Consider the following 24,913-nt stretch of genomic DNA (forward strand, 5'->3'; position numbering starts at 1 on the left):
GGAATCCTATTCAACTTATTTTGCAAATTGTGCTATAAAGAAGTATAAAATACTTGGAGGACCCTGCAGAAGCCTCCCAGGGCCTGAGCTCAGCATGGAGCAGAAGCAAACGACCACACAGCAAGAGACAATGATGGTTTCACAAGGCATGTGTGCATCTCTGAAAACTGAGTCTGTGTCCTTATGCCCCAAGGACCTGTTCTGGGTGGCATAATCTTCCCAGTCCAGAGCTGATGGGGATGGTGGGGACTCTGCACATGCTATTCTAGAGATACAGCTGCAAGGTCTCCAAGCCTGTGCATAGACCAACAGGGCACAGGTGGCAGTGTTTGGGGCCCAGTGCCCTGGACTTGCACACTGGGCTCTGAATATGATGACAGCAGTACTATACCCCAAAGATTGCGTGAAGGAGAGATTGGCTGCAGGCTGCAGGCCCTCTGTGTCTTACCTTTCTTAGCAAGCCACTTTTTTGCCATGTGGCTATCTTAAAATAGCACAGCTCACACTGCTGTGGTTGAATGATACAGCATTAAAAGCTAAGAGGTGTACCAGCAGTGGCCGGGTCGGAGCCACAGCCCCACACTGTCACCTGCAGCAGCTTGAGTAATTCCCTTAATCTTTTAGGAACCTTGACTCATGTGAAATCAGATTCTCGGCTTTTCTACAGAAAGTGACTTCAGGATGAGCTGTGTGAAGCAGAACTAGGGCTTATTATTGGACTTTTTTCCAATTCTAAGATTTTTTTTAATGTATATGAGTGTATGCCCACATTTTTGTATGTGTACCACATGCAACCCTGCTGTCTTCAGAGGCCAGAATAGGGAGTTGGATCCCTTAGAGCAGGAGTTACAGGTGGGAGCAAGCCTCCATGGGAATGCGGGGAACCCAATCAGGTCCTTGGCAACTGGAGCAGGGGCTTTTAACCACTGGGCCATCTCTCCAGCCCCTTATGTTAAAAGACTTTTTTTTTTTCAAACATAAATTTCATATGAGGATAAAGAGAAAGGCGCTGAAGAAGACAGTGAAGAAGACTCTTCTAGCCTCTGGAGTTCCATCTCTGAGGGTTGATAAGGAATCTAAATGAGGTGATTCTTTTGCTTTGAGTAGGATGGGCTGAAACAGTAAAACACTAGGTCACAGGGTTACAGAAAAGTTAAGATTTTTTTCTTTTACTTTAAACAGGATCCCTGCCCGCCATTCCTAGAAAATTATCTGGGAAAGGAGTAAAGCCACACTTGAAGGTCACACTGACCTTGGCCTTAGGCACAGTTGGTTACATGTTAGCCTAAACCGGCTCTATGAAAAAGAGCTCCTCTGTCAGCAGCCCTCACAGCAGATGTTACTCACGCTGGAAGCCTTGACTTATTAACTGGTGAGAGGCTCCAACCAGACCTCTCCTCTTCCTACGTACCTGGAACTTTCTCTGTCTTTCTATGTGGGCTCCAGGACTATGGAACAATTGTCTTTAAAACAAAACAAAACAAAAACCCTAATTGTTATGGCTCTACCTGAAAATGGTGGGAGGGCAGTAATAACCTTGCTAAATCGAGGGGCTAGATATCCAAACAGGTGTGATGTGGGATGCCTTAGTCCCATAGGGGCAGCCCTTGTGGGATTGCAGTACCCTGCAATGAGGGTCTCCAGAGAGTCAGTTCCCCTGCTGGTGGTGAGAGCACCGAGCTGTACCTCACAGACATTAACTCGGATTCCTCCCAAAACCTGCAGAGGAGGAGTCCTGATACTGATCCACTTCATACAGATTTAGAGAATTTGTGCATTGTCACCCGGATGTTAGCAGCAGAGCTGGGACTTTACACCTGGGCAGTTTGGCTCTGGAGTCTCATCCTCAGCCACCATGTACCACTCTCTCACTAAAGTCTCTGAGATGCCTGCTTCCCAAGAGCAGAAGCAGGTCACGGTCACTGACACTTGTCACCATGGGAACCGCCTGCAAAGTCACAATCTTCTTCCATGGCTGTCCTCATACCCTTCCCGTTAGGAGCTGGACTCATTGCTCACCTAACTTCCTTGACAATTTTCTCAACACACGAGAGGCCAAAAACCTGGAGCCCAGGTGCCCTGAACCAACTAACCTCTCTAGAAAGACACAGAGAAAGCGGGCTGCTCCAGATGTGGATCCATTGTAGAGACTCAGGGCCTGCTCCAGATGTGGATCCTGTTGTAGAGACACAGGGCCTGCTCCAGACAGACCTGAGCTTATTCTAGAAAGACACGGAGCCCTTTCCTGAAAATGCCATGTGACACAGTGTTACTGTTTGCTATCTGGGAATGTATTTTAGTTTATGTACTGGGGCTTTTCTTTGTTGTTGAAGAATAATTTGGATGAAAAAAGGTGACGGACAGACAGGCACACTCTCCCTTGTTGAGCCCTAGCTTTCTGGGCAGGTATGGCACAAGCTGTCTGTTCCTGTTCTCAGTGTGTGCAGGAACATCTGAAAGGAATTCTGTGGGCTGCTCTTGACCTACAGCAGCATCTGATACCCAGAGTGTCCTGTTAAATGGGCTTCTATCACTCACGAGCAATCAGCCACCTGTTGGCTGCTGAGTCACGAGCTGCTAGGAAGCTTCTGTCTTCTTGGTGAACTCCAGGCTGTGCTGACAGCCCTGGGCTATTTTCACTGAAGCGATGTCCCAGCTCACAGATGGCATCTTTGGTAATTACTAGACTTCATCCAGAATTTGCATATATTAAGGAATCTTTTTCTTTCAAATTAAGGTGGGTAGCTACCAGACTGCCATCCATCCAAGAGAAGACCTATTTACCAAACTCCTCCTGTATGCACAGCAGGGCTTGTGACCCCAGGTGAAGTCCCAGGGCTGTCAAGGAGGTGGATGCTATGATTTTCTGGGCCTTCCTTAACTAATGCTTTGGACATGCCTGTATACCTGCATTCTCCTTTAGGACATTTATAGAATTAACCTGGGACTGTCTATTCAGGGGTTGGTTTGCTACCAAGGTTATTGATGAGAATTTCCAAACACAGTCAGGCAGTCTCCAGGTTTCCTTCAAGCATGCCCATGCAGCTTAGTTAGCAACACCAATTATCTTTTGCTCAGGAAAACTCTCTCCCTCACAGCTCTGCCTGGACCCACCTCTCAGAGCATAATCTGTAGGACGTGTGTGCTATCCATGGCATGCCTGTCACTTGTCCATAGGTGCCTCCAGTGTGCATGGCATGGCCCCACCACTACCACCACCACTTGATAGGTATAGGTGATATGAACCAAGGCAGCACACTGGTCACATGCAGTGCCCACAGGATGGCTGTGAAGGCTGTGACTTCAAATCCTTACAATGTAAATGTTTGTGCTCACTCAGCCTTTCATCCTTGCCTGTAGTCGAGCAAGCCCTGCCCTTGTCTGTCACTCTGTCTCTGTCTCTCTCTTCAGAATCTGTTTGTCCCCTTGACTTCTAGGATACACATCCATTTATCCATTAATTCACAGAGCCTGGAGCTAGAGTGCCAGACTTTGGAATCCTGGCTTCAGCCCTATCTGTATGAATGTGATCTCATTGTCTTACTACTCTGTGCCTTAGTCCCCTCATTTGTGAAATGTGACAACAGTACCAACTTCACAGTCGTGGAGAGAGAGAGACAGACAGACAGACAGAGAGACAGAGACAGAGACAGACAGAGACAGACATCAGAGAGTTGGGGGAGAGTCAACATTGGGGAGGAAAGCATCTCAGATAAAGCCATGGAGAGAGATTTGCTTCTATTCCATGGAGGGAAACATCAGAAGTTGCAGTTTGCTGCTTCATAATTCCAGGGCCTGCACAGGGTGTCCGTGGCCCAGGCTTTACCCTGAATATGTTTGTTATATCACTGATAAGGTCTTCATCTCCACATTCCCAATCCTTACAGCACTATAGTCTCATGGGCTGACTGCTAGAGGTTCCCAGGTCTCGGATCAGAAAGACTGGGAAGATGAGGCAAGAAGGAAGACCACCATGACCCGGGTGCAGCAGATCCAGGCTACCTTGTCCCACGCCAGGCTGGAGTGCTCACATTCATACAGATAGGGCTAAAGCCAGGATTCCAAAGTCTGGCACTCTAGCTCCAGGCTCTGTGAATTAACAGATAAATGGATGTGTATCCTAGAAGTCAAGGGGTCAGACAAACAGATTATGAAGCTCTCTGCTCTGTTCTGGATACTTGTTCATCCATCATGAGATATCTCAGATATCCTCATTATCTCTGCATCCTTGGGGCAGCTCTGTGGACATGCTAACCCTCTCTGGCTCACCCACAGAATCATGAAAACAATGAGCCCTGGAAAGCCCTATCAGGTGCCTTCACGGCTGCCTTCATATACACGAGTGGAGGCCAGTGGCTGCTTGGATCCCCAGGACATGGTCCCATGTATCTCCTGACTCCCCTCCAAGGCTTTACACACCATCACCCTCAGCCTACCACCCACTCACCAGCTACACCCTCTCATAGAGACAGTCAGACTTCATTCCTTCCTGGAAGTTCCATGTTTTCACTTATGATCCTCCTGCCTCCACCTTCCGGATGCTGAGGTTACAGGGTAGGATTCCATCCCAGGTTTATGTGTTGTTAAAGATGGGACACAGTGTTTCATGCATGCTGGGCAAGCACTCTACCCACTGAGATGTATACCTAACCCTGAAGGACTATTTTAACGTCTACTTCAGCCATGTATGTTCAGCTCTGCTGGTTGACGTTGGAGGGCTTTCTCTGTGGTACACACCATACTAAGCATTTTATGTGCATGAACTTTTTAATATTTCATGACAACTATCATTTCCTGTTTTGAAGGGAATAAACTAGGGTTGGGAGTTTTAAATGCCTTGCCCAAGTTCACATAGAGCATGCATGTCCCAGTCAAGATTCCATCCAAAACTGGGACCCTTTGGGGACATTTATTCCCTTTTTGACTCATGGAATAGGTACATGGCCAGCATGACTTCCTGTGTCCTTCCCCCAGGCTGGTCCTGAGGCACAATGAACCTCAGCCAGAGCTGCAGCCCCAGGAATCCAGTGGCATTCTTCTGTAAGCGTGACGTGAGCAAGGTGTGCATGCACTTAGGTTGGTGGCCTGCACCCTCAGCCTGAGAAGAGCCCTTGTGGAGAACAGGAGGTGTTGTTGATTTTTCTGCTATGTTTTTGAGGTTGTCAGAAAATTAGATGACCTTTCTTCCTTCCTTCCTTTCTTCCTTCCTTCCTTCCTTCCTTCCTTCCTTCCTTCCTTCCTTCCTTTCTTTCTTTCTTTTTTTAAGAGGAATCCATTGTTTAAAAACTCTCCCAGCCTGGTCTACAGAGCGAGATCCAGGACAGGCACCAAAACCACACAGAGAAACCCTGTCTCAAAAAAATAAAATAAATAAAAAACAAAAAACAAAAAACAAACCCAAAAACCTCTCTGAGGCAGCAAGCATATAAAAAAATAAATAGAGAAAAAGGAGCGTCAAGGTTGGTCCCTGTTGCTGCTTATGTGAGAGGCCTCCCCATCTCTGCAGGTCTCATTTTCTGAGGTTCACCTTATCTTCTCATCATGTCCAGGGTACCCATGATGACCTTCATTGTCTAAGCTGCTTTCAAGTCTCAAGGCATATGTGGGCCATCAGCCCCAGATGAGGGCCCCTGCTGTAGCTTGGGGGTTGAACTGTCTTATAGACCTCTGGTAGAGAGAAGCCAGAGCATGGATGGGTGTCTGTCTACTGTAGAGAGCTGAGCAGATGGGGGAGTCTCTTTCTGGTGGCCTCTGTCTGAAGCCAGAGGTCACAGCGACCCAGGGTGAAGGAGGTGAAAACATGGCCGTGGTCTCCAACTTCCTGCCACTGCCCTGGCTAGCTAAACAGGCCTTTGGTTCCCACTGCTGGTGAGGACATGATTCTTTTCCCTGCTGTTCTGTGGGGCTCAGCTGTACTTTCCAATCTCCTGTTGATGACATTTCATTTTGGTGATTCAAGTCACAGTTTCATCTTCTCCAGATGCAGAGGGGCTCAATGTGTCTTAACTCTGGGAAGCTTCCAGAATGGGTTCTTGTCAGTCAGAAGGTGGGAGCTGTAGGGTAAAGGTCAAAGGTCAAGGTCAGTGCCAAGAGATCATGCTGCCAAGATCCTAGGATCCTCACCTTTCAGAATGGGAGTTGTTTTAGGGGAGAAGAAAATGCTAGACTGAGGGTGTCCTTACATTGTAGCAGACTCCTTGTCTTCCATGTGACCTATGTTCTAATGAGAAAGGAATTCTAACTCCATCTATTTGTTTCATTGTTCTTGACCAGAATAAGACAAAGGAGACTGCTTTAGAAATCTATGTGGTGATGGGGGTTGTGTCTGCTCCTGGGTATAGATAGATGTGTGTATATAGGTGTGTACTCACACACTTGTCCTTAGAGCCAACTTGCTTCAGTGGCTTATAGATCTCAGAGGGTGTGAGGATGGTGCCTCAAAACACACCAACATGCTTGCTGAATCCTTTTGCACTGTCTAGTAGCCCAAAGCATGAATTCTCACTAGAGTGAGCCTTGACTAAGACTGAGTAGAAAGGTGAACAGAGGGTAGGCTTGCAGTTCTGTGGAAGTACTAAAAAGATTTCCCTGAAGGCTGCTAACCCCTGACTCTGCCCCTGGCTGTCTTGCAGGAGCTATGCCGCCAGCGTATGTCTGTCCGGCCACAGGATCGCCCTGAGGGACCACACACATCACGCATCAACAGCGTCTCTTCCCAGTTCAGTGATGGGCCGATGCCTAGTCCTTCAGCTCGGAGCAGCACTTCATCCTGGTCTGAGGAGCCTGTCCAGCCTAACATGGACATCTCCACCGGCCACATGATCCTGGTAAGGCTCGCATGCTCTACGGTGCTTTCTGACTTCTGTGAAGGAGTGACAGGTGGGGACAGGGTGTGTGTGTTCTGCCTGTGTCTCTCCATCAATCGCTTCTGAAACTTGGAACTTGCTAGTATCCTCCTCTGTGTCCTGGATATAAACAAAAGGTGTGTTTATCACTGAACTCTTTCTGTCCTGCTTAGAGCACACATGTGCACATGCAGGCTTGCTCCCTTGGACTTGAGGTGGAGTCCTGGGAATACTTGCCTTTTAGTGCTCACTGTGTGTGCCATTCTGTGGCTTTTGACTAATAGTAAGTGGCTGTTGACTCCTTTACCCTGTTTAATCAACAAATGTCATTCATGGGCAATGCAAAACTGAAGCTGAGGAGGCAGGAGGAGGTATGAACCATCTATAGCCCATCACCAGAGTTTTTGGAGGCCCATTTGTTGACACACATGGCTTCTTTGCAGGGCTATGACTTTCCCTGGTACATTTCCTTTGGAACAGCCAAGGGGACAAGGTGCCTGTGTTGCCTCATGGTATATCATTAATGTCCTATATCATCCAGAGATCTTTGTAACTCAGAGTTTCTTCAGGCTGACCCTTGTCCATCTTAGCAGTGGGTACCTTCCTGTTGTAGGAATGTGAATTAAAATCACACAGCATATGACCATGCTATTTTTCGCATGGGGATAGGGGCTCTGCCAACCTGAGTCACAGTCCAATTCCCTGCTTAAGAAGCAACTGCAAGCTGGGCAGTGGTGTTGCACACCTTTAATCCCAGCACTCGGGAGACAGAGCCAGGTGGATCTTTGTGAGTTCGAGGCCAGCCTGGTCTACAGGGCGAGATCCAGAACAGCACCAAAATTACACAGAGAAACCTTATCTTGAAACAAAAACAAAAACAAAAACAAAACAGACAGACAAAAAAGAAGCAACTACTGTGATCACAGATCAGGGAAACACCAACTCTGTACAGTCAGTTACCGTGTCCTGAGGCAGCTCTGTACATTGTCCTTACACACTTACCCTGAGGTGCCTTCCTCAGCTGATCTACCCAGTCACAATGTGGTCTGGTGGCCACAGGAAGCTGGAAAACTGTTTATTGCTAAGAAGTCTCCTGGCAGAGCCAGCAGGCCAGGCAAAAGCCACATTGACCGAGAACATCCTGTGAATATTGAAGCCAGTGCTTCCGTGATCTTGCTGGTCTAGACTCCAGTGGACGTACAGGGAGGCTGAGGTGTACAGTAGTCCACGTCCCAGAGGACATGTGGCCACAGGAGGGCATCCTCTCTCTCTGATGTCTGTGACTTGTCCTGCTTGCTTCTGTTTCTTCTTGAAATGGGGGACCCCAAAATGCTGTTTGGGGATATAGGCACTGAGGGGAGAGCCTCTCACACCTCACACCTGGGGCAGAAGTGCCATGCTCCCATTTTATTCTTGATCAGTCTATTAACTGTGCATATGCCTGGTGTTCCGGGCTTATAGTCTTTTACAGTGACAGATGTCCTCTGGATGGACAGCAATTACTGAACTTAGTCCTGACTTCTCAAGGACTTTGACATTTGTCCCTTTAAGAAAAGGAACCAAGTTCAAAGACACTGAGAGTTGGTGCTGGCAGGAAGGAGTCAATAGTGGCTCCTTTCAGCTCGTGTGATCTGGTATTTATTTCATGACTTTGGGTCACAATTTGGTAATACCTGTGTCTGTGTGGTATATAATATACATTTTTCAAGAGAAACTGTGTTTGGACCTGAGTGGCAATTCTGAGGTCAGCAAGAGTGACTCAACCTCCAAGTAGCCAAGACCTCACTGTTCTAAAGCAAGGCAGCCCAGGCAGAGGTCAGCCGTACCACTGGAGCCCAGCACAGGCATTTCCCTGAATGTAGTCATAGCTTCACCCACCTACGGCACTAGATGTAGAAATACATTCAGAGATTGTAAGCCCCAGGGGATCCAGGCATTTCCAGGAATTACTGCTTCTACTTCTGTGGCAGGAGATGTGACTCAACACCTTCTCCCAGGCTGCAGGCCAAGAGGCAGGATGACCTAATCACTGCATCCATGAAGGGCTGGGCCATGTCTTAGACCTCTGTTTTCTCTGCACCCAGTAATCCGATTCCCTTTTCAAGTGGGGTCATGTCACACAGCATCTTGCCTCAGAATTTCTCTGTTACAGAACCTGAGAAACCCAGAACCTTAGGCTCTTTCTTCAGATCTCACCCACTTAGTACGCAGGCTGTGAAACTCCCCTCAAGTTTTAGCAGAATGGGAATGACCCAGGGTTGAGGCCAAGACAGCATGTTTCCAGCAACCCCAGGTCGAGTTCATGTCCCAGACCCTTGCTGCCTCTCTGCACAGGCTGTGGAAGCCATGCATGTCAGCCCTTTGCAACTGACCTTGGCTCGTTAAAGCTACAGGGCAGGTAATTGCAATGATCAGTCACCCCCGACCCTCAGTGGGAAAGTGCTTGCTAATTGGCCTGCTGGCAAGAGAAATGTGCCAAATTACATGGCAGGGATGAGTGGGCCCTCAGATAAATCCAGGACACTGGGTATTCAGTCACAACGTTGCTCCAGTGGAGCATGGGGACAAAATGTGATGTCTGAGTATAAAGACTGCAGAAAAAGATTGAGAGACCTTGCTTCCAGAGGATCTGTGTTCAATTCCCAGCACCTACACTGCAGCTCACAGTCATCTGTAAACTCCAGTTCTGGAAATCTGACACCCTCTTCTGGCCTCCATGGGCACTGCACGTATGTGGCACATAGCCATACATACAGGAGAAACACACAAATGCACACATAAAAATTAATAGTTGTTGGGTTTTTTTTTTTTTTTTTCAGACTGAAGGGGGAAAAACAAAGAAAAAAGTTTTAACTCCAGGTTGGCAATGGGTATACCGCATAAAGCCATGCTGACCCAAAACTGACCACCAGGACACATCACTGACTGGATATTTCCCCTGTGATGTTGGGGTACTCAGTGGTGATTCAGCAAGCATGCCCACTGTCCCCCATGGCTCTTCTCATCCAGGTTGGCCTCAGACACTCCATGCTCTGTAACTTTCTGCTAGACTATAGATACAAGACTACTTGGAGTCACTGTCCCTTTGACTGAGGTATCAAGGAGACTCACATGGAAGGGGAAGGTTTCCACTAGATAAAACAGTCTGAGACATTATTGGGCTGTGTCACTCCCAATGGACCAGCCCTAGTGACGGTCACTAGCAGAAGAGTCAAGCACCACCAACCATAGGGGGGACCTCTGTTACCCCTGGCTTTGCAGGTAGAGCAGGAGTCAGAGGCAGCACAGAAAGGCTGGGTGCTTATGTATTTCAAGACACAGATAGATGGAGTGGGCATGTTGTCAGGGCTCTCCTGGGTGCAGGGAGCACAGGGTCCTGAAGAGAGCAGGGACACGAGTTCTGGTACACCACAGAAGCCTGCCTCACTTGCTGTCTGCTGGTTCTGAATCTAATGTCATGTCCACCACCTCTGTCTTGTCATCTGTATGATGGGCTAGAAAGCAGCACCTTGCTCCCAGTCCCCGTGAGTGCAAAGTGGGACGGGCCTATGAGACATGCCCATGATGTACCTGTAGATACCACTGGCCTGCAGTCACAGTAAAGCCACAAAGGCTGTCACCCAAGGCCATGTTCTGTTTTCGCTATTATTGTTTTTCCTCTGTCTTTATTTTCTTGGAAGGTGCCCTCTAAAATATTTTCTTTTGGTCAACATGTTACTTGTACATATGCATGGGGTTTAGCATGATATGTCACATAGCACATGTGGATCAAATCCATTCTCCCCTCATCCGTCCTCCTCCAACCTTTGGTCACCAGCCTCATGCAGGGACTGAGAAAGCATGGCAGTGACACCCAATGGCTCGCCATCCACGGTGAATGGGTGGAACTGGAAGGCATCCCACAGCGTGAAATAAGACACAGAAAGACGAGCACTGAGTGTGTGCTCTCTCTCATGCAGAAGAAAGCAACTTCTAAAAATTCAAAGCCTCTTGGGGCTGATGAGATGGCTCAGTGGGTAAAGGTTCTTACCATCAAGTGAGACAACCCAAATTCAATCCCTGTGACCCACACAGAAGGTGAGACCAACCTCTGCATCAGTCACCCTCTGACCTCCACAGGGGCGCTGAAGCATGTATGCACCCCCTATGTACAATACACACTAAATAAGTAAATAAAAATGTAATGAGGTTTTCAAGTTGCTGCTGGGCATGGTAGTGCATACCTTTAATCCTAGTACTCAAGAGGCAAAGGCAGTAGGATTGCTGAATTTTAGGCATCCTCATCTATATAGGGGGTTCCAGAGATACACAGTGATACTGTGTCTTAAATAAATAAATTAATATTTATATTTAGTTTTTTAAACAAGTGTTTTAAAGGTAGAATTTCTATACAGTAGAGCTACACCAGTCCTGGGAATATGTCCAAAGGAATCTACCTCAGCATGCAAAGAGACACCTGTATATCCATGTTTATTACTGCACGTTCAGAACAGTCAAGTTACAGAGCCAGGCTACACGCACATCAACAGGTGAATGGCTTTAAAAAAACGTGATACAAATGCACGTAGAGTTTTAGTCAGCTGTAAAGAAGAATCATGCCATCTGTAGGGAGTGGAGATCGTCGTGAAAAACAAGTCACACTCAGAAAGATAAAAATCACGCTTCTCATATGCAGAACCTAGATTTTTGAAAAGCATGTAGAAGGAAAACTAATTGGGAAGAATACAAGTCTATGGGAAGAGAAGGAGAATAAGAGAGGGTAATTGGTGTGAATATGATCAAGAGTCTTTAGAAACAGACAGACAGACAAACAGATGATAGATAGATATAGATAGTAATGAACCCTGTAACTCTTCATAATTATAAACACTGATATTTGTAGTTGGAGAGCTTCTCTCCAGGTGCTATCAAGCCCCCGCGGTCCCACAACCCACGTATAAAATAATCATACAGACACTTATATTATTTAAATTGCTTGGCCATTAGCTCAGGCCTATCATTGTCTAGCTCTTACTCTTATAGATATTTATTTTAGGATTCCAACTTTGAGGGCTATACAGATGGCTCAGTGGGTAAGAGTGTTCGCTGCATAGGCATGAGGTCCTGAGTTCAGGTCCCAGCCCCAACATAAAAAAGCCAGACATAGCTGTGAGTATGTCTGTGACCCCAGCATGCAGAGGAGGCAGGAGGATGCCTGGGGAGGCAGGAGGATGCCTGGGGAGGCAGGAGGATACCTGGAGCTTTATGGCCTCCAGGTTCAGGGAGAGACCTTGTCTTAAAATAACAGTGCAGAGAAGGACAGATGAGACTACACCTGACAACTTCCTGACAGACGCCTGACACTGCACAGGTGCCTCCTGCACTTGCACCACATTCACACAAAGTTAGGTGGTGGCATATGCACAAAATCCTGGTAGTCACAGATTGAGGCAGGAGAACTGTAAGTTTGAAACCAACCTGGGCTGTACAGCAAGACTCTGACTTAAGAAAGCAAAATTTAAAAAAGGAAGGGAGGGAGGGAGAGAGGGAGGGAGGGGGAAAATGAGAGAGAGAGAGAGAGAGAGAGAGAGAGAGAGAGAGAGAGAGAGAGAGGAAAGGAAGGAAGGAAGGAAGGGAGGGAAGGAGGGAGGGAGGGAGGGAGGGAGGGAGAGGGAGGAAGGAAGGAAGGGAGGGAGGGAGGAAGGAAGGAAATGGAATGGAAAGGAAAGAAAGAAACAAAGAAAGAACCCAAGTTAGTTTCGAGGAGCTCAGGTTAATGGTCCTGGTCCACAGACCACCCACACCAGCTGCTCTGGAAGATGGGATGCCCAGTAAGGAGTGGGGTAAGGGGCAGAGGAGGGGATGCCATGTTGGAAAAAGGGAATGGAGGCTAGCAGGGCACACAAGCCTGGCAGCCAGTGTACTGGGAAACTGCCACCAGCACATCTCATGCTCTTCTAAAGTAATATTCACAATGTGGGATGTTCAAGTGAGTTCAGAGCTCGGAAAAAAAATCCTTGCAGAACAAGGACAGCCACTAAAGTGACTTTTAAGGACTGTCATAAAGACCCATACTGTAAGAGTGTGGGGACCTACCTTCCTGAGAAACCCTTGCTAGAGAGAGAGATGTGGGCTTGAGTTTACTTGCCAGAAGATCCATTCCCATATCGTGCCTGCCTTCTGCACAGAGATGTTCCCACATGGCTGGTGCGTGAGGAGCTGAGAATCGTTCTGCATCCTAAGTTTCACTAATGACTTGTGAGTCAGCCAAGCATTAGAGCAGGAAAGTGGGAGTGGTGAGTGCATATGCAGAGGGACAAGTGCTACATTGGGGGCAGTCATTAGAAAATGTCACTCCATTGCTTGCTCACTTGCTTAGTGTCACTGGCTGGGAGCCTCCAGGGAATGAGTATGTGCAGAAAAAAGTGGGTCTATTCATCTCTGTTGGATCCACAGGGCTGAGTGAAGGAAAGCATCCTGAATGTAGACATTTTAAGAACACTCTGCACTCGAGGACAGAGGCCTAGGTCCCCTTAATCTGCACAATGATCAGCTCCTCAGAGCCTTTGTATAATACAGTCTCTAAAAACCCACCCTGTAAGATCCAAGACCAGGCCCATTTCACAGATGAACACAGTGAAAGCAAGAGTTCTGATGTAAAATCACAAAGCACAAAAAGTTTCAGTGCTGGACCGGCAGCTTCTCATCACAGCAAACAAACAACAGCTCCTGAGTGTCACCGGAGCAAAGGGTCTGTTGAAAGCCAAGGGGCCATGGCCTTTTTTCATGGACATATGATAGAGAGGCCAAAGGCTTAGAGGTGCACAGTAGCCTGTGTCCATGCTGGAGATGACCAGAGGCTAGAACAGGATAGTCCCCCAAAAGTAATCTTGGAATAGGGTGTAGGCTCAGGATATGGAGCTGGGCTGGGATGTTGGCTCAGGCTCAATGTGGAACCAGGCTCAAGGTGCAGGATTGGGCTCAGGGTACAGGACCCCAGCTCAGGGTATGGAGCTAAGCATGAGATGTAGGTCCAGGTACGGAGTAAGAAGTCTTCCTTCAGCCTGACCCTGTTGGCTTCAAACTATTGTCACTGACAGACAACAAACACTCTGCTCCTTCCTGCTCATGACCCCTGAGTGCTGAAGGTGGACTGAGAACTAGTAGCTGGACCTTTAGTCACTGAAACATATATGAGCCCATACTGTGTGCCTGTGGCCAATATGTCATGAACCCCACCCCCTTCCTATGGAAGGAGGGCATTCAGGCAGCCTCTACATAAGAGTAAGCCTTCAAACCCACACCTGTACCACCCCAGCCACAGTGCCAGGACAGAATGAATATTTATTAATACTCAGTTTGTTTGTCCCTATCTTTCTCAGTGTTCAGTTACTCACCTGCATATGACAGCCAGTGCTACCACCCCAGAAGAGGCAGAGATCAATTCACTAGGGAAAAGTTTCAGGACAAAAAACAAACAAACAGAAAAACAAACAAACAAACAAAAAACAAAAAAAAAGTCTGGTCAGAATCATGTCACAAACCACTATAGGGAACTGAGCGTCCAGGTGTCTCAGGCACACATTCCTCCTATGTGTAATAACTGTGGCATTGCATTGAGTCAGGGCAGGGCTGCTTAGGTACATGCTACCCACTCCCCAGGTATCAGTGAGCAGAACGTTCTGGAATATGTGTGGGAGGATGAGCTGGGTCTTTGGCCTTAGATCCCAGTCTGCTAGGATTGAGGCTTAAGATAGAAAGGAAGGCCTGTGGTCCTGGAGACCAGAAGCCCATAATGAGGCACAGAAGGCTGCTTTCTTCTAAGGTCTCTCCCGGCTTCAAGATGGCCATCTTGATATGTCCTCACATGGCCTTTCCTCCATGCAAGTGGGTGCATCCATGCTGTCCAGTCAGGTGACCTTTGGGTCCTTTTAAATTAATCTCTTCTTGAAGGGCTCTGCCTTCCCATGAGGTCACAGCTAACTGGGGTGTAGGGATCTAACATGTGAATTTGAGAAGACAGAGCCAACTCAAAGCCAATGTGGTCTGCCAGCCTGCAGCAAATGAGAAGCTGCTCTTCCACTCACAGCTCGTGTGGGATTCTGTTTCTTCCCAACACCGTAGGCAAGGCTAAGCATGCCCTAAGCCCTCTTTCACCCGCCACCTACCACAGGTTATGGTGACAGGAGGTTCTCTGGCTGCAGGATAAGCTATGAAGAGTCTGGGTCCCACTGCTCTCCAAAGAAGAGCCTTGCCACTCATCCCATATGGTTCTGGTGCTGACTCCCCGGGACAGGAGAGTCCACAGGATTCATTAAGGTCCTAAGGTAGTTCAGGGAGCTAATTTTCTGACCAAGCTCAAGCTGTAGTGAGTGCTAGCCAGTGCTCACAGAGAAGCAGGGAACCCTGTCTTTGTGTGTGTGTGTGTGTGTGTGTGTGTGTGTGTGTACAGGATGCTGCAGGCTATTGTGCAGGCCTCACAGCAGCAGGAGCCCCATTAGCAAAGCCATCCTGTACTACCACCCACACTTCCAAAGGGCCACCTTGGGGATGGGAGGATGCAGGCCTCCTGCTTCTGTGAGAGAGAATACCTTTGGACCCCACTAAAGGGTAATCTCCTGGCCTCTCATGTCCGGGCTGTGATGCTAGCTCTTCATGGATGGCGTGGGTGCAATATTGTTTGGGAGTATTATTTGGGCTCTTCTTTACTTTGTATCTTGTGGTTTTGGTGGGTAAAGGAGGGATTCTTTTTATTATTAAAAAAAAACAAAAACAACAACATCTGAACGTCTGATTGGCTACATAAAATGTTAGAACTGCTGGCACTCTGCCTCTCTGCCCTCTGGCGTCATTTTTTTTTCTGTTTTGGCTCTAGCTGCTTAAGGAAAAATGTCTATGGCCCAATTTCAACCTGACCCCAGTGGTCCTGAAGTGGCTGTGGCTTATGAGTATTTCATGCCAGATGTTAGCTGAGGTGGAATTTTGTCTCCTGATAGTGGGTGGCACACAAAGAATCTGTGGGAGACATATAAGCAAGAAGAATGCAGTCTCCTGGGATGGGTCATGACGGGTACCTGGAGTGATACTTGGATCTGGTACTTTGTTGCTTTAGAAATGATTTTCTTTTCTACTGTTTCCATTCTTTATAAACACTGTAATGGATGAAGTTAGTGAAACAGAATAAATAAACATCCAATTAGTCTTCACTGAGTGAGGTTGAAAAATCAACACTAAGACTGGAACTGGCAGCCTCATGAATGACATGCACAAGGGGAAGCTGGGAAGGCAGTGTCTGAAAAGTGTCTCAGGACTCAAAGTGTTACTCACCCAGTGTTTTCTGAGTTCTGGTGACAGAGATGCCTACAACTGGCTGGGCCATCCTAGATAGGCCTGGCAGGGTGAGCCAAGCCCAGAGGTATACACTGGGCCCACTCAGTGCCTCCCATACCTGTGGCTTATAGGCACACTTGGCTGAGTTGAAAGACAGCCATACTATTCCAATGGCCCCACCTGGCTGTTCACATCCATAGAATAAAGGTAGTGTCATTTATATAAAATATAAATCTTAAAGTTCCATTGAATTGCACAGCTCCACAAACATCATGGGTGAGCATAACTGCCCACGGTCTGCCTACCTTTGTGTGCTCAGCATGGCTCTGAATAAAGATAACAGGTATCTTGCTCTTGGGAAGCTTACACTCGAATAGCTAGAGAAGTGTGAGCTAGAGCCAAATGCTAAACTGTGAGCTTTACTGAAGACCTTGTCCTTCATGGGACTTTTGTGGATGTTGACACAGGACTTTGTTGCTGAGGAGCAACCCTGAGAGACAAAGAAGAGACCCTAGGGATGACTCAGCCTCACCAGGACCCTCAGGACTATTTGTAATTAGAAGATTTGCAGAATAAACAAGCCACTGAGTAGCAATATATGGGTTATGACCCCATCCACATGAATTACTGTGGTTCATTGAACCAAAAGGTCAACACTCCCTTCCTCAGATATCCTGTCTGTTTGACAGAAGTCAAGAGCACTAAGAGACAGCATCCAGAGGTAGAGAGGACCCTGGCCACAGTCCACAGGTGATGTCCTCTCCTGGTGCAAGAGAGAACAGTACAGAGAAGATGATGGCCCAGAGCCAGAGCCACTATTTAGAAGGGTGACATTAAACACCGTGGTCTCTGTGTTTCCCATCTCTGAAGCAGAACCTAGAGAATGCTCACAGGACAATTGGGAAGCACATGAGCACTCTCCCAGCATGCTCAGTGTTGCAGTGACTCTTCATCCCTAAGCATAGCCTCTGAAAGACACATGTCACAGAAAAAGATGATCATGACCCTATAATTAAGTAAGCTCTTCTAACAGGACCAATTAGTTCCAGTTTCTGGGTGTCCAGCCCTATTTTATGTTCTCTACACCCTCACATGTCATCCATTTATTGTTTGGTTCAGGCATCCTCCCCTTCCTCCTTCTAAAGTGGTTGATTTTCTGTTCCTTCCTTTACCTCTAACTACTAACAGTTGTATTTTAGTAGCTACCCCAGTGATGATGAGCCACAGTGAATCTACCAATGAGTGTCTCCGTCCTCTTCTCAAGCCTGGCACATGGACTAGTCACGTGACTCTAGCAGTCACATTCCTGTGGCTTGGGGCTTAGCACCTTCTTTGCGTTTTTAGGCCATCCACTTTCATTGCTAATCTTTGTGGACAGTGCTTGTTCAGATTGACCCTACACAACATCATTGCTCTCCCTTTGGTTTTCCTAAGTACATCTTTCTTCATTCTGGGTAGGATTTCCTTCTTTTCTAAAATATATAAATCACTGAGTAGGACTGTGCCCTAGTCTTTATCCAAAATGCCCTTAATCCTCATACTGGGCAAGGATCCTCTTCTTGCTGTTTTCCTGTCATCCTTCCCCTGTCCCCCTCTGTCACCAGGGCTGTGGAGTGACCTGCAGCTGCTCTGGTGGCTCAGCTTATATCCCCTTTGATTCCCATCACTACTTCCTGTTTGGAGATTTCCTTTTGCCTAGTCTTAGGATAGAACTTACTTTTTTGTTTGTTCATTTGTTTGAATTTTTTATACATGCATTTAATATGTTGTGATAAAATCTACCCCTCCAAACACAGCTTCTTATTCTTTGTTTGTTGACTATTCATGGGTCTCTGATAGTTGCTATCTACTGCAAAAGGAAGCCTCTCGGAGAGGGTTGAGAGGTTGGTATAATCTGAGTATAAGGGTAATAACGGGGCAGTTTATTAGAACTTTTGAATTTTTTTTCTCTCCAGATTTACTGTAATCCCTGAATCTGAGAGTTCTTGCCTTCTGTTGATTCTGAGAACTTACAAACAGCTTACAACTTGTTTTTCTGTAGTGTAGTGGCAATTGAATCTGGGATCCTGTGCATGCTAAACAAGTACTCTGCTACTGAGCTAATATCTACATCCCACCATTTACACTTCAAAGTTGACTCTGTCATATTCTCCTCTATTAGCAGTCTATTGGGCACTTTTGTTCCCATCTCTTAAGTCTTTCTCATATCTTCACTTTTTATCCCTGTCTTGTGTTTAGAGGAACTTTCCTAACTCTGTCTTCTAGTATGCAAGTCCTCTCTTCAGCTGTGTCTGCTATCTAACCCACCCACTGTGTCTCTAATTTCAGAGAGTATGTTTTCACTCATAGTTGCTCTGTTCACTTCATTTTCACAGCTGCCTGATGTGTTCTCTAGTGTTGTTGGTGCCTACTTTTCATACTTCCAAAGGTAGCAAGCAAACTCGTTCTGAGACTGTTCTTCTTAAGCTCCCAAGATCTAGCTCTCCTCTCTGGCTGGTTTGCTTCTGTGCCGGGGCAACTGTTGTCTCGCTGCGTTCAGACTCTTAGCTCCTCAGGGGAGTGGGCCTGGATCTCAGGATTTTGTGTGGCCTTGTGCTTTGTGGGGTTTAGAGAGTGTGTTTGTCAAACACTGCAGACTGTCATGAAACCAGGGTCATTTTCTCACTGGTTGCTTACTTCAGGGTCCCAAATGGCCCATGTGTAGTTGATTTGAGTTTTAATCGTAGATGAGGCTCATGGTTCAAATGTCTCAGCACTGTCAGCTCCATAGGAACAGACGTGCTGTGCACCCCTTCACAGAGCATGCAGGCCTCAAAGGGTTCTGGTTTATGTGAAGCTGCAGGTCCCCTTCCTGTCTCCTGAGGGTATTTTGGGGGTTTTTGTTTTTCTTCTCTATAGACTCGAGTTTTAGATGGAGGAAATTGCTTTGCTCTACCTCTCTCTCTAGGATTTGGGTGTCTTCAGAGGACTTGTCTCTGCGTGGATTTCCTCTTCATTTTGTATTCCTGGACATGGACCTTAGTTTTGTAAATAGGTGGTTGCCATTTGTCCAGTGTCTTTAGGGTGTTAAGATGTCTCATAGAGGAAGACACTTGAGGATCTCTTGTTTTTCATGCTACCAGAAACACTCAGTACAGATTAAACAAAGGATGCAGTGAGAATGCTGTTTTGCAGGGACTCTGACAACTGTGTCTAAAAACCACACTCATGCGCTGTGTTCAGTCAGTCACCTTACTACAGTGGTTATCCTCATGGAAGCCAGGCAGTGCCAGGTGAGGTGACACACACCGTTAATCCCAGCATCCCGGAGACACAGGCACAATGATCTGTGTGAGCTGGAAGCCAGCCTGGTCTACATATTTAAGAAGAAGAGGAGGAGGGGGTAGGAGGAGGAGGAAGAACAGCAGCCTGGGCAGCAGATGAGCACAGAGGGAAATCCCAATTGCACATAGCACTGGCCTGGGGATATTCCAGGTGGCATAAGCAGGAAGCCATTGGTAGTCCACTCCTGCTTCACCTGTCAAGCCTGGTAAATATATGTCATGTGACTTGGGCACCCCACAGTAGAACTGGCATTGAGCTTGGAAGAATTAAGAATACGTGACGGTCTTCACTCTAATTTTCACCCTAAAGTGTGAGAATCCATGCTGTTGTTTGGTCTGTTTGCTTCCATTCAGTTACCTTGTCTGGGATGACTGGATGAGATGAGGGAGCCTCTCTAGCTCACACCCTAACTTCTGCCTTCACCTCACCCACATTTTAGCCCTCTTGCTTTTCTAGGACGGTCTGGGGATGTTGAGGAGACAGCTGGACCCCTGAGCTCCTGTCCTCTGGCTGGTGAAGAATTGAGCACATGGGTTTGGGTCTTGAGTGATATCTTACTGGTACAGAGTCAGTTCTTTGGCCCTGTGTTATATTCTCACGAGCACATAGCCTGTTAGCTTTAGAGAGATAAAAATCAAAGCACCCTACTTGCAGTAGACATGTTCAAAATCTCTGTAAATATTCTCTAATGTGTTAGAGGGTCCAGTGTGCAACAAAGCCCCTGCCTGTATCACTGTCCTAGGTAACCTCGCTGCACTTGCTGGAATTCTTTATTCTTCCTAAAAACTTCATCAGAAAATCGTAATGACTACATCACTGGCACAGAATATAAAAGGCTGCTGCTAAGAAAAGCCCCGCTGCTTTGTAACCGCGAGGCTGCTGTGCGTTGCTAAGCAACCATCCCCCTCTTCCCTCCTCCCAAAGGTTTCCTCGCTCTAACCACTGTCGTCATTCCACAGAGCAGGAATGTGTCCGCTGGGCCTTCTTGTGCTGGGTTGGATATTAGGAAGGCGTTGGGTCTTTGAAAACGTTAGCTCCTGTCTTTGTGACTTGGAAGCAGCTGTTAGAATTTTGTAAGAGACCATCCAGTTGGGGTGAGGTGGGTGGAGGGCTGGTTTAAACAAATGAATCTGTTGTAACTCTGCATACAGAAATATTCCACAGCAGGGGTCCTGGAGGAGGCTCTTAAAGGCACCAGCACTGCCTGGCTCTCCAAATGTGGGGTGGATGTGGGCGACAGGCACCACGGCTGTATTCCACGGGGCCCCAGCATGTAGGGTGAAGTTGATATTGTTTGTTGTGGAAACAGTCCCCCCGTCCTAGCCCTTTGGAATACGTTGTTGGTTTACTAATAGAATTTTAAAGATTCCATACCTTAAAGGACATTGTTTATCTCAAAGGGATACAGTGAAGATTGGAATCAAAGGGCTACTTATTTAGTAAAGAATCTTCACTGGTCTGTATTAATACAAATATGTTGTAAAACAAAGATTTGCAGTGAACCTTTTTGTACTTCCCCATGTGTTATAAAGAGCAAACAAACCCAGCTTTATCCAGCTTGCCTTTTGTAGTTCTCTTCTGATTTTAGACTTTGCCAAAGCTGAGGAAGGTGGCATCCTTCTCTGTAAAGGCTAGCATTGGTGTTTGTGTGGCCATTTGTGGTCAAACTTTGATTATCCAAACAGAATGAGTGGATTTGATCATTCTAAGAGAAGTCTCAAAGGAAGGGGTTGTCAGTCTGCTCAGAATGACTGAGATTTTTCTCTTTGTCTTCCATGTAATTTCTTTTAAAATTTTCTGAGTTTTCAATTTGTAGAGATAACTACATCTTTGGTACAGTACAGTATCTTCGTGGTAATTATTTATTTGACAAAGGGCTATTTCAGGACTTTCAAAAAGCAGAAGTCAGTAAGATTTGTTTTTAATCAGAGTAACTGCAGACAGGCATTAAAAGCCTCCACTCTGTCAATTGTATTGTTTTTTTTTTTGTTTTGTTTTGGTTTTTTTTTTGGGTTTTTTTCCTCTTTTAAACTGTGTATCAAAATTATGAGGAGAGAAGCATACAAAAGATATTTGGTAAAGGCAGGCAGTCTGGGTAAATAATGCTCCTTTCATTAACGTATTTCCCTTATTAACTGTGTAATTAATTGTACATAGCTAAGGGAAGCCGTGGAAATTGAGTTTTGAGATGTATCAAAGCTGACTTTGGCTTCACACTTCCATACAATTTATCATTAATGAGGCCCGAGACAGAGGCCTGCAATCTATAATTATTACTTACATTTGAATGACAAGCAAAGAATTTTATCAGCAGAGTTTTAAATGAAAAGGGATTAGCAGTTAATGTTGAAATTGTTAATCTTTCTTATGAAAATAATTTTGGAGAATATGTTTTAGTGCGAAGAGAGACTGGGGAAAGCATTCCCCCATTAAAATGGCCATTTTCTGGTACTCTGTGTGAATTTGTCTACATTTGACAGCAGGGTGCAAATATTTTTGAGAGTGAATGAATATTTTATGGGGTACAGATCTGCTCATGCATTCTGGGAATGGATTATGCAATATTCCCACATACCCTGGCTAGGGTGAGTCTCTAAGCCAGCCAGAGAAAAAGGATGAGGCTGAAAAAAAATTAACAGATGTGAGAATATTTTAAAAGAAATGAACATTTCATTGTTTAATATCATGGATATATGCCTTCAACCCCTTCTCATGGCTCATTGGCTCATAGACAACAAACAATAAATACCAGTGGAAAGCTGTTGTCTGAACCCATGCACTGGCCACTCTGCCTTCTCCCACCTAACCCACAGTGGACCAGGAAGGACTTCAGACAGGTTCCTGACCCATGTGACTAGCCGTTGGCCACACTGAAGCAGAAACCATGGAGCTCTCTCCTGCTCCAGGGACTGGGAGCAAACTGTCCCTTTGTTATTCAGCAAGTATTTATCAGTTACCCAGGAAGTGCCAGGTCCTGTGCCAGGCATGAAGGAGACTTGGCTTATAGGGAGGCCTAAACATTTTATTCTGTGTCTGTCGAATAAGTGGTACTGACTAAGGACCACAGCTGTGCCAGTGTGGGTGGCCCTGTAGGTGAGAGAGAAAGGGGGTGCTGAGCTTTCTGAAGCTCGGAGGTCTGGTGTGGCCAGTCTCCCAGGCAAGTCCACACATGCTGGGTTTACCTGGTAGACGGTGAGTTGACAGACCCAGAGCTCTGCTAGGTTCTTTATAAAGTCCTAGGTCACCTCACACTTAGGTGTCCAGGGGGGATAGCAGGTGCCACTGTATGACATGCTTGTGTGATGTTTTCATTTCTTAAAAATTCCTCTTTTCCCCAAGTCTGTTACGATCTTCATCTTAATCTGAATGTGTCTTAGTGGGAGAGCCCCTCGACCTCCCATGTATGAATCTTTCATAAAGTCTTCCATGTCCTCGGGCAGTATTGGGACCCAGATGGTCTGAGGGGCAGTGCCGTGTCCCCACACACCAGGGTTAGTCCACTTTTCAGGATTGTGACTGTCTGTCGTGGCACGTCATGGGTTGTGATGCGTATGCTAGAGCTAAGCCTGTGTGCTCCAAGAACACCTTCTCTGCGGAAAGGCATATCCAATGCTCCATGTTACCCAGGCTGTCTTCGAATACCAACCTCTGGTTTAAGTTACTGGCTGTTAATTTTCGGTTCTACTTAGAGTTTACTCACCTTTGGTGAGGTTGCCTGTAGCTAGATAGAGGAATTAACTAAGTGTCCAAATGTTGGTCTCTGTAACAAATGCCTGAAGGGCTTTGGAAACATCAAGGTCATTGGTGGAATTTTTATGATTTTTTTTTTCCCTCAGACTTTTGACCTCATTCCACTGCGGATTTGTTAGATCAAATCGTAAGAATTATTTCTTGCTGAGATGGAGTTTAGATAACTCAAGCATTTTGCAACCCAATGCTTACAGAAATTTAAGGAAACGGGGAAGGTTAGGAAGCACAGAGTGGGTGGTTAAGGAGACTAGGATCATCTAGTGTGTTCTGCACCAGGGTACATGGCACACATGCCCATCTCTCCATCGTTATCTCTTCTGTTGTTAGGAAGATCTCAGCCGCTGCGAAGGGAAACAGAGGCAGCAGGAGTTCCAACTTATGTAATCAGTCTGCCCTGTGCATAGTGACCTTTCAGAAGCTCTGTCACCGGATGCCTCTGTTACTGCAGATGTTCCAATGGCTTCCCCTTGCTCTTAAAATAAACACCTGGCTCCTTGCCATAGCCAAGCTTCTGAATGGCCAGGATGGCAGCTTCGCTCTGTTTCCCTCTTCTTTCTGCCAACTCCTCTCTGGTTACAGATCCACTCTCACTAGGAGCTTTGAGGTCCCTCCCCTGCAACACCCCAAACTTCTCATTTCTAGATCCTTCCTGTTTAACTCAGCTCCACTCCAAAACCACAGCCTACCCCAACTCAATGCTCACATCTTTGAGTTTGGACCTTTGTCCCTTGGCAATCACCAGCAGTCATCTTGTTAATTATGTTTATTTGTGTTGTGGGGACTCTACAGCCCAGGGAGTCTAGCCCTCAGAGCTGAGCTTTGATAAGCTGGTAGTTGGGCCCCAGAACCCACAGTGCTCAAACTCACAGGACAGGCTGATCAAACTAGCCAACAGCCTGTAACAGGAGGGCAGAAAGAGTCAGAATAACGGCTTTAGCTGGATGCAGCTCCAGAGCTTCAGACTCAGCTTGCCAGACAAACCACCTTGCCCTGACTGAAAATATTAATAGTTTTGCATACCAGGAAGAAGTGGTATAATACCTTTAATTCTTTTCCATTTCTATTCATCATTGTATTGTGCCAATGTTCATATAACCTTAATTCTTAAGATGTTAAATAAGATAATGAGATGCATAAAAGTGTTCATTTAGAATTCTTTGAGTGCCTCTGAGGACAACAGCCCGACAGTATAAATGTGCAAGTATTGTCATCCTCACCAAAGCAGCACCATGTCCTAAAGTTCTCACACCGAGATCTCTGACCTTGTCCTGTGCCACACCATACGTTATACCAAGCTGAAAAACCCCAGAATAAAACAGACTCAGCTGTATGAAGGAATAAGGCTTCCCCTACAGATCCACTCTCACCTCAGACTAGGAGCTTAGATAACTCAAGCATTTTGTAACCCAGTGCTTCCAGAAACTTAAGGAAATGGGAGTTCTTAGTTCATGCATTGTCTTTACAGAAAGGACTTGGGGGAATGGATGAGTCAGGATCTCCCTATGTAGACCAGACTGGATTTGAACTTTCTCTGTAGCTCAGCCTAGCCTTAAACTTTTGCAAGGATGACAAGGCCTGTCATGCCACACCTCAATACATGAAAAGAATTTTTAGTGAAATAGATAATTTAGCAACGTCTGTGGCCTCAACCTCCCCCCCCCCCATACACACTGAACTTGCCATTT

At 46.4% G+C, this 24,913-nt stretch overlaps 1 protein-coding gene across 1 annotated transcript in view; it reads left to right on the plus strand.

Moving 5' to 3' along the window:
• Window positions 1–24,913, plus strand: part of Ptprn2 (protein tyrosine phosphatase receptor type N2) — a 723,577-nt gene that overhangs the window by 629,703 nt on the left and 68,961 nt on the right. Inside the window, exon 14 of the mRNA XM_036205661.1 lies at window positions 6,633–6,827. Within this exon, the coding sequence (XP_036061554.1) occupies window positions 6,633–6,827 (195 nt within the window). The remainder of the gene's footprint in view (window positions 1–6,632; window positions 6,828–24,913) is intronic.

Source organism: Onychomys torridus, chromosome 14 (genome assembly GCF_903995425.1).
Source record: "Onychomys torridus chromosome 14, mOncTor1.1, whole genome shotgun sequence".
In the NCBI taxonomy this organism is placed as follows: Eukaryota; Metazoa; Chordata; class Mammalia; order Rodentia; family Cricetidae; genus Onychomys; species Onychomys torridus.